This window comes from Chelmon rostratus, chromosome 22 (assembly GCF_017976325.1).
Source record: "Chelmon rostratus isolate fCheRos1 chromosome 22, fCheRos1.pri, whole genome shotgun sequence".
NCBI lineage: Eukaryota > Metazoa > Chordata > Actinopteri > Chaetodontiformes > Chaetodontidae > Chelmon > Chelmon rostratus.
Window position 1 is genome coordinate 2063928 of NC_055679.1, and position 13745 is coordinate 2077672.

General features: G+C 41.1%; 1 protein-coding gene across 1 annotated transcript; it reads left to right on the top strand.

The window, feature by feature from the left end:
- LOC121625764 (SIN3-HDAC complex-associated factor-like) lies at positions 1-11826 on the top strand. The gene is made up of 6 exons (XM_041964012.1): positions 1-134; positions 2857-2984; positions 5226-5325; positions 6570-6684; positions 7499-7649; positions 8741-11826. The coding sequence occupies exons 2-6, from the start codon at positions 2857-2859 to the stop codon at positions 9033-9035; spliced, it is 789 nt and encodes a 262-aa protein (XP_041819946.1). The 5' UTR covers positions 1-134; the 3' UTR covers positions 9036-11826.
- Positions 11827-13745: the final 1919 nt, after the last annotated feature.

Here is a 13745-nt window from a genome sequence, read left to right on the forward strand (position 1 = left end):
ATCTTCGGCGGGCAACATTGCAACTGATGGTCTCCAGCGGCATTGTTAAATGTAAATGAGAGACACTTCTAAAAGAGGTCTTTTACCGCATGTGACACAGGTGTGAGTCGCTCACTTATTCTTTCTGAAACAAGGTAAGTGTGTTTTCTTACTTTGTGGACAGAGGAAAAGTGTGTTTTTCTGCCAGCTCGGTGTGTGTGTCTGTCGGCGTGCAGTAAAGTTGTCGGAAGATGGTGTTTGTGAATTCACGTCTACAAATAGCTTTAGTTTGCGTTACCATTACCAGCAAAGCCCAGTGCTGACATTTAGTAGCATACAGCTCTAAAGCGTTGACGTTAATACTTAATACTTAATACAACACTAGTGAGTCGGCGAGCTTGCTTTCCTGCGGTGTGTTGTTAGGAGTCCTGTACATCCACGATACCTGTCCGTCTGACGACGCTTCTCGTTTTTATCCGGCTAACGTTGACGTTAGCTAGTAGCTCAGTGAGTTCAGGAAGCTTTACTTCAACTCGAACAGTCCGCTATAAGATTATTTTATTTAATTTTTCATGTCATACGTCGTACACACACGTTACTCTGTGGAAGCGGACTGCCGCTGTCTGCTCGCCTCCCTTGCCTGAATAACTGCTCAAAACGACATAAAGTTTAAACGTTACGTTAGCTTACAGTGCTTAAAGTTGCTTCACGCGTCTGAATGTGAAAATAAAAGGAATATCTCAGCGTTGTTGTGTGTGAAGCTGAGCTCGACTTTGTTGTCGGGGTGGTGGGTGTGTTTCCTGCGTCAGCGTCCGCTGTCCGGCCCCCCTCCAGGAACATTTCAACTCTCTCATCACGTTAGATTTCAAGCTCAGGACGGCAGCATTAACCCTGTCACCTCACGACTGGAAATCGACAGTCGCGTATGTGTGATACGACAGTGTTTCAAAGCGCGACGGAAAAACGTGCGAGTGTTGACAGTTTTGCTGGGCTCGTATTTGCATATGCATCCATTGTCGGACAGGATTTTAGCATTTCCGGTCAGTCCCGATAGTCTTCCAACTGTTAAAACTCTGCCAACGTCGCTAAACAGCAATACCAGACAGTTCAAAGTTTGATGTTGTTTTTCCAACACTCGCGGCCCATTATCAGACTTCAAAGCTACCCCGGACAATCTCGTATGTCATATACTTTATTGTTTTGGCATCAGTTCAGATCTGACAGGAGAAGGATGCTTTGACTGTGCCATTCAATCTGTTTATGGTACTATACCGTTTACCCAATATTTTTTAAATAGTAAAAGCATGTTGCGACTAGGTATCCGACAATGGAAGCACACGGAGGAGAGGTGCTTCCACGCTGCGATCTGAGGAAGAATCAAAGACAGCGGACCAAAAATTGGAGTGGCATCAACAAACACAGTCACGTTGTCGTTTGCTTTAACTTTACGTCTCTTGGTTTGTGGCATTAGTGTCGGTCTGCAGGTAATTGACAGTAGTCGCGTCATGCTGGAGGATGGTCAGCGCAGCACTGTCTGCATGTGGCGACTCACTTGCCGCTCGGAGACGATGATAAATTACAACCGTGTTTTGCGAAGTTTGTTAACTTTTTAGTCATTATCGGGTAGTTTTCTGAACCCCTGGATCACCATCTGCAGCCGGCAGAGCATCACATCGCATCAGTCGGCAGCCGCCTCCCCCCGCATCCATGTGCCAGGCGTGAGTCTGGACAGGATTACACAACCACCGCGCAGCGTCGCACGTGACATTTTAAATGGCCACTGCCCGAGATGGTGCCGTGTTTCAGGTGTCCTCTATGACGTACTGCTCAAACATCTCTTCGTTTTCTTACATTTTTGCATTTGTGTAGTTTGCGTAAAGCAAAACGCGCCAGTTTCTGTTTGATCTTTTAGCCGTTCGTATCATGGTAAAAGAGCTGGAGCGGGTGGAGTGCAATAAACCTGCGTTTCAGCGGTATGAGAGGTTTTATCGGTAGCTGTCGATCACCTCGACTCAACATCACGGCCACATGTCGAGCCGCCAGTTGCATCAGCACCACTGTTGCGTAAGAGGCGGCCAGGCCGCGCTGTTCCTTCCTCGGTGATGCTCAGCCTGATAACCTGGCTCATTCACCCCCCTCCCCCTCCATACGCACACACACACACACACATACACACCCCTTTACTCCTATCTCTCCCCCATCCCTCCTCCGCAGTAGGCAGTCGGGTTAAATGGCATATGACGTAAATGTGCATCTTAGCCACACATATTTATCTTTATTATGTTCGGCTCTTTGCTCTTTGTGAGGCCAGAAGTATGTAAATATGCTAACATACAGTGTGGTTTTCATGAGTAATGCTGTAGACTTGCATGTTCAGACATAAAGACAGCTTATAAACCATAATATCCAAAGCCTGATGGTTTAAACTTCTGAAGATATTGCTTCAGATAATTGTGATCTTCTGGTAACATTAAGTATTTTGTTTTTCAAAGTTATTTTTATCAGAAGGGCAACCAGTTACTCAATTTGGTTTGGACTGTCAATCAAAACAAGACATTTGAAGTCATCACCTTGGGTTTACAAAAATTGTGAAGGCCATTTTTCACAATTTCATAGGCCAACCAGTTAATTGATGAACTGAAAAAAACCCCGAAAGATTAATCAGTAATGAAATTAAATGCCGTTTGCAGCCCAGCTCTTATTCATTTATTTGAATGGTGACAATCCATCGTAGTTTGTGTTAGGTTGGTGCAACTTGCAGGCATCCAAGATAAAATGTAACTTTTATAGGAGGTTTTCTAGAAATCTCTGCTTCGTGAAGCTGCAGCATCCTCAACGTTTAATGGTTTGTTTGTTTCTCTGCCTGTGTTTCTGTAGATGTTTGGCTTCCACAAGCCAAAGATGTACCGGAGCTTAGACGGCTGCTGCATCTGCAGAGCCAAGTCTTCCAGCTCTCGCTTCACTGACAGCAAACGCTACGAGACTGACTTCAAGAGCTGCTTCGGGTGAGTCAGCAGCACCCTCCACCTTTCCAGATGACTGATTCAGTGATTACAGAGGCACGGTTTAAAGGGATAGTTCACATAATTTTAAGTGGGGTTACAAGAAGTTCATGCAAGCTGAGAATAAATCTTGCCAGGCTTTAAATTATGCGTTTGTGGCCAAGCCATACATGTTCAGACCAATCAGCGGCAATTGTGGAATTACTGGCAGCTACAGGTGAGTGTTCAAAAACAGCAATGGCGGGTCCTAAAGAGGTTGCGTAGATTTTGCTGTATCAGAATTAGAGAATGGCACTGAAGGCTTTTTTTCCATGGAAAAGATGTTTTCGCTCGTCTTCCAAGTGGCTTTGGCATGAGTCCCCCTACAACATCTAATCTAATCCATCGAAGTTAAACTGTGATAGACAGTGGTAGACAGGTGGCCAAGTATTTTTGAAAAGTGCCTGCACTTTCTCAAACAGTTACCAAGGACGATTTACAAGATGGTTTTGTACAACAGACAACCTGGCACGTCAGGTTAGTATGACCTTGCAGAGCAACAGAGTAACCGGTCTTGTGTGTGTTTGTTTGTGTTGTTGTGTGACTTCAATGAATCTGAAGTATCCCTTTAACTCAGGTCTCTGCTGTTTGACATGTGTTGTTATTCAGTTGGACCAGAGGTTTTCATACTGAGAGGCAGAAGAGAGATGTGAGGCGAAGATGCTGTGTGAGGTGAAAGTGTCAGGTGCAGTGACAGTGACACTGACACAGCTCATGGAGCAAGTCACCGAATCCATGGCTACATTTACGTCATGTCTACAACCCCCCAGTGTGTTCTGGGAAGTGTAGTTCTAACACTTAAAGCATTATTATCCTCCAAATAGAAGTAAGACAAAGAATAATAAGAAATGTGACACACACAGCGAGGGGTGTCAGACTTTGAAAACCCATGAGTTATGCTAACTTATTTGCCTATTTTGGGATCTCATTCTATGACTCATACAGCTGTGCCTTGTCTTAATGTAATGCTTCAGGTCATGCTGTTGCAGCTCTGACTTTCTGCTGACTTGCTGCAGCTGGGTCAACAGGTTGCCTCTCCTTAGGTCAAATGTGTTGACAACACACACATGTAGATGAGAAGTGTGTATTGATGACCAATGACAGTTGCTGCCGTCCTCTTCTTCTGGTAGAGGTGTGCCTTGTTCTTTTTATGTTGAGTTTTATGCCGGTTGGCATCCCTAAGTGTGCCATTAGCGCCACCTGCTGGATTGTAACGGCTTCAGTGTGCAAACTATTCATAGTGTCCACCCAAAGTGATCATATTCACATCACTGTCCATTCTTTAACTCCGTCTTAATTCAGTGGTCGCCTGTTATGAAAAGTGCGTTTTAAAACAGTTATGTGCACCCCTGCTTATTTAGCACCTTTTAAAAACACAGTGAGAATGGGCTTTACAGTAAAACAAAGACTGAAAAGTAAAATCTAAAACATAAATGATAAAAACAGGATAAAATGCATAAAGAGTTGCAACAATACAGTACCACCAGTTAAGAAAAGGCCATAAGATAAAAATGAGTTTTAACAAAAGATTAAAAGACATTGATTTTCAAGTTTCATGGATTTTGCAGGAACCAGGCTCATAGGGAGTTCGCAGATCACAGATATAGGGAGGAACATGACCATTTATGGCTTTAAAAACAAGCAGCTAAATCTTCAAATCAAATCTAAAACCTACAGGTAAAAGCCTGGCAACAGTGTTTTGTGTCATCTGCAGCCTTTTGGTGTTTCAACTGCTGATATCAGAATAAAGTGCGTTGCAGTAGTCGAGCGTGGAGAGAAATACATGGATGACCTTTTTCTAGATCTGCAAATTAAAGGAATGACCTAAACTTGGTTAGAAATCTCAGTTTGAGAAAGCAGGACTACATCACTTTAGTCACCTGACCATCAAGTCAAAAATTACACCTAGGTTATAAAAAGCCTCTTTGTTTAACATTAGTAGGTCTTTTGAAAGACCCAGACTAGAAAAGAGTTCTAGTTCTTTGACCAGAAGGGGTAGTCATAGTTATTTCTGCTCTGGAGTCATTCAACTAAAGGACATTTTTGGGCAGTTTTTAATTTTAGTGTGGCAGGACATAATGAAGGATATACTGGGATCAGCCTTTATATCTGCAAAGCAATAAATATCATGTATACATCTCTGATGCACTTCATTGTCTGTATTTGTGTGGTGCTTAACTGGAGTGACTCTTCCTGTCCCTGCAGGTTGGGTGAGGTGCGTTGCGGGGACATCTGTAACGCCTGTGTCCTCCTGGTCAAGAGATGGAAAAAACTTCCAGCTGGATCGAAGAAGAACTGGAATCATGTAAGGACACATTCAGCATCAGTACACTTGTAGGCTGTGGTTTCTCTGAAAGATGTTTTGGTCTCTGTCAGCAACAGAAAAGTCTAAGTTTTTAAACATGGAAGCAGTAAACTTGTACTTGTACCTGTACTTGTAATGTACTTTATTAATTCTTTAGAAATTAGAACAAAAGAAAAGACTAAGGACAAGATACACTTGACACTACTGGAAACCTCTCTGTAAAAGGACTTCAAGACAAAAAGAAGCCAGAGTTTCTTCAGTTCCCCTCATCTGTTTTTTCAATCTGTTGACTTTTGCCGGCCGAGTCTTCTGAAGAGTAGCTGACTCCAATGTCCATACACCAGCTGAGCCTCGCAGAGCAGACTGTGCTGATGACATCCAGCTTGTGCAACGAGAAAGAAGGAAACCCTCCTCAGGGTCTCTGCGCCAATCTGCTCAATACCTTCATTTCTAACTTGATCAGAGCTAGGAAAGTCAGAACTATGACACATTTTGTCAAAGCAGCCACCACGTCTCCTGCGCACCACAACAACAGCAGTTGACCCAGACTGACCCAGAGCAACCTTTCCTCCTGACCAACAAGCAACAGGCAAAACAATACCTCTCCTGTGACAAGGGCTTGATGCTATAGATTAACAGGAACACTTGAGAAGTGTTAGATCAAGAATTAGGACCTCCAATCAATATATTTACTAATAATATTTTTTTGGCTTTTCATCACGCTCAGCAGCTGAACAGTGCCTTAAGACTTATTTTTCTGTTTAATCTTTTGTATTTCCAGTAATTAATATTTATGATTAAGATATCGTGCTTGATCTGGTCTGATGGTCCTCATTCACAAATTTTGTATGTTGCTGCATTTGTGACTTCAGTCATTAAATCACTTACTCATTTAATGTTCATCATGTTCATCACTGTACTGTTTTCTTAGACACAGCAGCATTTAAACCTGTTAATGGTCACATTTATGTCTATGTTTAGTAGTTATTGGTTCCTCAGACTGAGATAAAATCAATTAATTGGCTATTCATTTTCCCTTTCGAATGATTGTGCCCCAAGGTGAATTTAATGCAAGTTAAATTCTGGTATTGAAAATAAAGAGTGACTAGTTTTGATAGCTGGAATTGGGTGTAAATCCACTACTTCCTCTTAGCAAAATTAAGTTATTTGCCATAATGATTAAATATCCTTTTAAGGTATAATATGCTACATCCTGTAAATCCTTGTCTCCTCTGTGATTTCAGGTAGTTGATGCAAAAGCCGGGTCGAGCATGAAGGCCACGCTGAGGACGAAGAAGATGAAGAAGAAGCTGAGGCCGAGCCAAATTATTCGGGTGCAGAGTGAGCTGAAGAGAAACAGTAAGCTACCAGTGCAGTGCTGGTGTAGTATGCAGGACTGTAATATTAAAATGTTAATAATTATTATTATTAGAATTGGAATATATTATTTATGTAGTTTGCAAATAATAATGGACCAACACAAAAGCTTGCACTCAACTAACACAACCAATATTTAGAGAGCAGGGCAGCTGATGGTCAATGTGTACTGCTGCTGCATCTAATAAAATTCACTTTAATAATATCAAGTAAGACACAGTTACTCAACCTAAATGAACATTTATTTCAAACTGTTATCGTACATCTGAACTCTGCAGTGCATTTGTTGTAAATATAAAAAGGCATCAATTCAATAAAAGTCAGCAGGTAATCAGAAAACTAAGGTTTTGATTGTTGCTTCAGAAGTACGGAGTTTTAGTGCACTCCTTACTTCTGAGTGAACTACAATTTGAAAACTTGAATAAATACAAAATAAATAAATGGTGTTAGTGTGCACAGTCGCATCCATCCTCTGTTTTTGGTCCCAATGAACATTTATACTTGACACTAATTTACTATTCATTGAACACAGAACAATATTTGAACATAAAAAATGTCTCTGATGTGTCTGCAGACATTCTTTGTTTAATCAGCGAGGAGCGAAGGCATCGGCCAATGTAGATTACCTCAGAATGCCAGATATTGGCTTGATTAATTGGTCACTCTCTAGGACCCAGCTTCAGTCTCTGTTTACCTCTGTTGAGGCCTCCGTTTACATCTCTGGTAAACCTATTGTAGTGTGTCTCCTGATGTCAGTTGGAAGTGTTGTGATCAGTGTTGTCTGGGTCCTTTCCAGACTCCGACGCCCACAGCACCACCTCCAGTACATCGCCTGCTCAATCACCCAGCTACAGCAACCAGTCAGATGAGGGTTCAGACACGGAGCTTTCACCTGGCCCTGCCCCCTCCCAGGCCTTCTCCTTTCTGGACCTCACCTACTGGAAAAGGTAACTGGCTTCTCTACAACTCATTCATAGTGCAGCATGTTTTCATTGAATCAGTAATCACAAGCTAAAGGTATTAGGTGCCTGATTCGTCGAGGCAGCAGCTCATTACAGCTCCAGAGCTTCAGTGCCTGTGGCTGTGTTTTGTGAGTGAAGGGAGGTCAGCAAGCACAATTGAAAGTTAGGATTTCTATGAGTCAGTCGACCTCAGAAAAGACATGTCAACACGTATCATGATCGAGATTTCATTGCTGCAGATGGTGTTGGTGTGACTGATATCACATAATTAAAAGAGAGCAGCTGCAGCAGCGTCACGTTCAAGTTCAACAACTGCTTGTCCCCTGTTTTACAAATAATTAGTGACTATGCTGATTTATAGCTATTGTTCTTTAATTACCTAATGATACTAATTTAATTAAGCCATCTATTTTTGTTTCTTCATATTTTTGTGGTGCACTCACTTTTTGTCAGTCTTGAGATTACTGTAGATTGAAGGTTATTTCATGTTTCTGCACTCTTTTTATGCCATAACCCAAGAATTCATACGTTAATTATGCCAAAGATTTCTCACAAATGTCGAGTAGGATAAAATGATGGTGATAAGCTATCCAAAAGGTCAATGGTCAGTTTCACTGTGACATAATGTTCTGCAGAATCTCTTTTCTAGCCATTATTCAAAGCCATAACTCAGGAACAGACTTCTTAGTCACTTGATTCCACTTTTTCTTTCTTTTTGTTTCTTTTAACTCATTGCATGCTGTCTATGCTATCTTACACATTAATAAGTCAACAAGTAGCTTGAATGACCAGAACCTATTATTACATAATACATAATACATACATATATTATGTATTATGTGACCTTCCTTGAGTCTTATCCAATCAAATTCTTTGATTTGTATGTCCCAATGAAGAGTGACGTAGAGGATTATTTTCACTTCACTGTAAAAAATTACAGAAATGAACTCTATATGGGATTGCATTTTACACATTGGACTGATTGTAAACAAAGCAGAGTCATTTATTCTCTTCCCAGTGCTCTCGTATCATAAGTTTTGCAAACTCACGCTGACAGAAGTGTGTTTGATGTTTAGACAGAAAGTGTGCTGTGGGATCGTGTACAAGGGACGCTACGGGGAAGTGATCATCGATCCCCACCTGTACAAGCCCTGCTGTCAGAGGAAGCCAAAGCTGCTCCAGCAAGAGGGAGAGGGTGGACCGATGGACGAGGAAGAGGAAGAACAGGCAACAGGAAAAAACACAGTGAGCATACCTAAACAAGAAGAGGAGGTGGAGGAGAAAGAGCAGCTGGTGAAGGAGCACGATGATGGCAGCTCACGGTTAGTATCGTCTTCCTCAATGGACAGACTAACAGACGCTGACATGTGACACTCATCCAAACATACAGGAACACAAATGGTCCAAACAAAGCCTCCCTGTAGTTTCTCCATCTGTTACAAGCTGCTGCAGCCCTGCCAGACTTATCTCTGGTACCACCTGGACTGGATCCTCGGACTGGTTTTGTTTTCAGTGTCTTGGCTTGCTATGAGATTCTGTCTTTTTGTAAATACTTTATTTTGCTCTGTGTCTGAAATGCTGGATCAGTGAATGCTGCATGGAAACCTTAAGACCTCCGGGGTTCACCCTTTACTCTTAGGATAGAGCCATACACCTCAAAGCAGCCTCCCATGCTTTGCCTTTCCTTTTCTTAACTCAACAGGTTGGTTTTCAAGTGTTGCTCTATTTAATCTTTCTACTTCATTCTCTCAAATACTTGTCTGTTCACAAACCATGGATTTCTGTGTTATTGAGTGTATACATTTCTCACATGTGACAGCCTCTCATATACTGTTATTATCCAGTGGCAAAGACAAGTAAAGACACATTGCCACACACTTGTTTCCACCTCTACTTCTACTGTGGCTAAAGCCTGGTAACATGCTAGCACTAGTCGGTGGCTAACCAGGCAACAGGGCTGTCACTTTTTCATAAATGAAGTTTGAACAATTGAAGACTAATATTGATTCAAAAATAAATGAGGCATATCATACGCAGTCTCACACTAAACTAATGTATAGAATGAATGTTGTTACATTGATTTGTGATTTGTGGTCCCAACAAACTGGAAGATTGCATTTTAGTCAGCAAATAGCCTTAACCTTTTTTCATGACTTTCTACTAATGGAGTTGAGTCCAAAGTTCTTCACCTTTCTCAGATGTTTTGGTGGCATGATTATGTGGTCACATGGATCACTAGTTTTCTCACACAAACCACAGACAACCGCAGGAATTCTAGCATTTGAATATGACATTTTTTCCATCTTTAAAACAGTACTTCAAATTTCACACAAAAACTTAAATACTAGATAATACAGTTTATTCAAGTTCTGTGTTCATACCATTGACTCTCTCTTGTCTCACTATTGCAAATGGTACAACAACTCTTATATGGATCAGTTCAGACTCTGGAAGAAGACGGTTATATAAAATTGGATGGTGGTTTCAGTGTAAAATGTTGCCATTATTAATACTGTTGAGGCTAGGCCTCAGGTGTGTCTTGGGTTAATGTTTCAAGACAGACAACTCATCCTGTTGCTAATTTGACAGTTATCATATGACACACTCCTCAAAAAGAACACATAAATTCCAGTTTCACAGCTGGTTAAATATCAGCAGGAGAAATATGAAACTAATAGATACATTTTTAAAGCTGGTACTAGCCAATAGAATTAGAGTGATAGTTTGGTGTATCTTTACACCAAACTATGACTACCAAAAAGTCATGCAGTGTCCCTGTTGTCCATAGTGCTCCCACTCTTTTTTAGTCTGTAAATAAAGGTGATTAAAAATCCTGTGGAATCACAGATTCTTGGTGCACATACATAAAAAGCACAAACAGGCATTCAGGGAGGCGTCCAGGTCTCAGCACCAGTCCACATGCAGCCGTTATTTGAAACTGTCAAGTGAACCATTATAAGCTAAATAAAGCCTCAGGAAGACTGTGGCAACATGAAACCTGGTGGAGGCGCTGTTTCCGCCTTTCAACAGCTTTTCTTCTCATGTTGGAATCGGCTTGGGATCTATTTATATTCTAATGATATGAAATAAGCCCACAGACCAGAGAAGCTGTGAGGATTTGCCCTTTCATTATCAATAGTTTCTGTTTGTTTGTTTGAGTTTGAGGCCTTCAGAGGAATGTTTCTCGTTCTGTGGCTGTTTGTGGAGCTCACTTTACTCAAAGCTACGAGTGTTTTGCATGAGTTTTCCACACCTTATTTTTTAGGGCTACGTTCGCCTCGTTGATGTGATGTTGTACAGCTTGAATATGTATTTTTGTACAGAAATGAATAAATGGAAATGAGCATGATTTGTTATATTTGTTATCCTCCATTTGAACCATGTCGCGTAACTTTCAAGAGTGATTACAAAATGGAAATCTCAGGTGGATCTGTATCTTCCTGGTTTGTCCAATCAGATTTCAGGGAAAGCGGACACACCTTGCGCATTTCATTGGATTCGTGAGTGTTTGTATTTGTTTCAAAATAATTTGTCTCCGTTGTTCATTTTTAAAGGTGCCAAGGCAGTGCTTACAGGTGTGTACAGGTTCCTGAAACCTGGAGCAAACATGTACTCACTGTGAGTGTCAACGCCACTCCTCAGTTCAGTTTTTGAGGAGCAGTACAGATGCTGAACAATGTTCTTCATTCAGCTTCGTGACTGTACCAGAGCTTTACTCTCAGTACTGAACCTTACTGGGTTTTTTTCGTTTGTTTGTAAAATTAAAAGGAAGAAAGCACCTGTCACGGCTTACAGTTATTCTTTTTAATTTAACTGTTGCTACATATGTCTGAAAATGTCTGTTAACTTATCCTTGAACTATTTAATTCTCACTACACTGAAATAATTGATCTTTGTGGACATGGATACATTTCAGGATGTCTGTACAATGCTGCCATATAGACTGAAAACAGTGGATATGATTGTATTAAAGCTCTATTTTTGTTCTTTAAACCTTGTTTTAACAGTTCTAGCTCACAGAGATTCTTTTGCTCCTGATATTTTGGGTAGAGATTCAACATGGATGTAGATGTAGATTTTTTTTTTTTTTTAGTTACGTGAACGTGATGTAGATCTGCAATTAGTGTAGAGAAGACATTTCAGTCGTCTGTCTCTGTCTATATTTGGTTAATTTGCAGAGAGATGCACTACTGTTCATTTCTAAAAGCAAAGTTTGTATTTTTATACATGCTTGTAATTTCTACTTGTTCAATAAATGTCATTGTTCATGTTCAAAGCTGTGTGTAGCCGGTCGTCAGTACTGTTCTTCAGTGTGTTACCGTTCCAATCTCATTTTGGAATAAACATGTTTCATGTCAACAATTTAACTGTTGATCACATTTAGAATAAAAAAACATTTTTCACACAGAAGTCAACAGAAATTAGTTACAAAATGGTTTAATTCAGTTGATGGAAATGAACAATCTTAAGTTTTTATGCCTCTGAGCCAGGGACAGCTGTGGCCGGAGGCATTGTGTTTGACTGATCTGCTGAATCTTCATCGGTCTCCCCCTGGTCATCTGCTGAGTTTTAGCTTCAGTCCTCTCTAGCTTAGACTTCTTTTGCTGATGTTCTTTTTTCAGAGGAGCTAAGTGATGTCTCTTGTGATCTGTCCCAAGACACAACTTACACACCTTGTCAGTCTGGCAAAACACCTCCAGAAGTCTATCATGCTTCTGACAATCTGTCTTCCAAGCTCTTCCAAGGTTCGCCGGTCGGAGTCCACCAGTAAGTTGTCAGACACACCAGGCAGACTTCAGTGAGTGTGTCACAGGGAACTCTCCTCCTTTGGTTTGTTTTTTTTTTTTATGCTGCAGGCTTTTTCTTTCTATTTTCTTTTTTTGGGCTGACTTCCTGAGCAGATCAGCCATCTCAGATAAGACAGTGTTGACCTGCAGCCCAGGTCTTTTGTACTTATGGGACACAGGTCTTTTCCATGAATTTCCCATGCTTGTGTGATGCAGTTGTTGCACACTGTGTCCACTTGGTGTGGTTGCTGTATGAATGAAAGCATCCAGAAGGACGGAGCACAGAAACTGATCTGTATAGAGGAGACTGCTGGCAGACGACCAAATATTAAAATGTGAAATAGTAAAAATTTATATTTTATCATAGTATCTTGTCTAAAAATGTTACAATATTTGACTATTAGTTTGTTCTTAATCATATTGTGTTCACTTAAACCCTTTTACATGTGTCAACACACAATCAAAATGTGTTTTGAGCTTGTTTAAACACAATGAATATTGTGCACTATTACTGGACTGTTTGCAGTTGCAGCGCAGACCTCCACCCATAGTCTCTGACACTGCTGTCATCCATAGGTTCTCAGAGAAACCTGCAGCCTTACCCTCCACCTGAAGCCTCTGCCAGGTAGAGTACCACCCATAGATTCTGGTAGATATGCACAGTGCAGAGACTGTGGGTGGAGGTATGTGCCGCAGCCTCGTGGCAGAATCTGATGGTGGAGGCAATGTCGACAGATTACTGGGAGAGACTGTGGGTGGAGGAATGGTCCACAGTTGTTAGCCTGAATCTGCAGGTTGACGTGGCTGAAGGTTCTGCCAGAGGCTGTGGGTGGAGGACTGTGCTGCAGCTGTATCTGTGCAGCGTCTACAGCTTTTCTGTGATGGAATATTACCTGGCCTCAGATTTACTCTGTGCACCTTGAGTGCTTTCTACATATCAGACACGAACGCTGCTCCACGGGAATTTAAGGGTAGAAAAAGCTTTTGGAAATAACACAGGGGCCTGTCGGCACATTTTTTGGGGGGGATTAATTTAATGATCATATTCACTTGTAATATTACAAAGAGTTAAAACATTTCAATAATTTTCTAAACAGCGGGAAAAAGCTCTAGGCTTTGCCTTGAATTTCTGCTATATATTCAGCGCTATCTTGCTTCAGAATATGAGCTGTAATGTCAGATGAAATAATGTTTAGATTTATCTGTGATGGCGTTAAAAAATGCCCATGTGTTACATGTGTCCTACTACATTACCTTGTAATGTTTATGACAGCATTTGTGGTGAGCAAGGTTT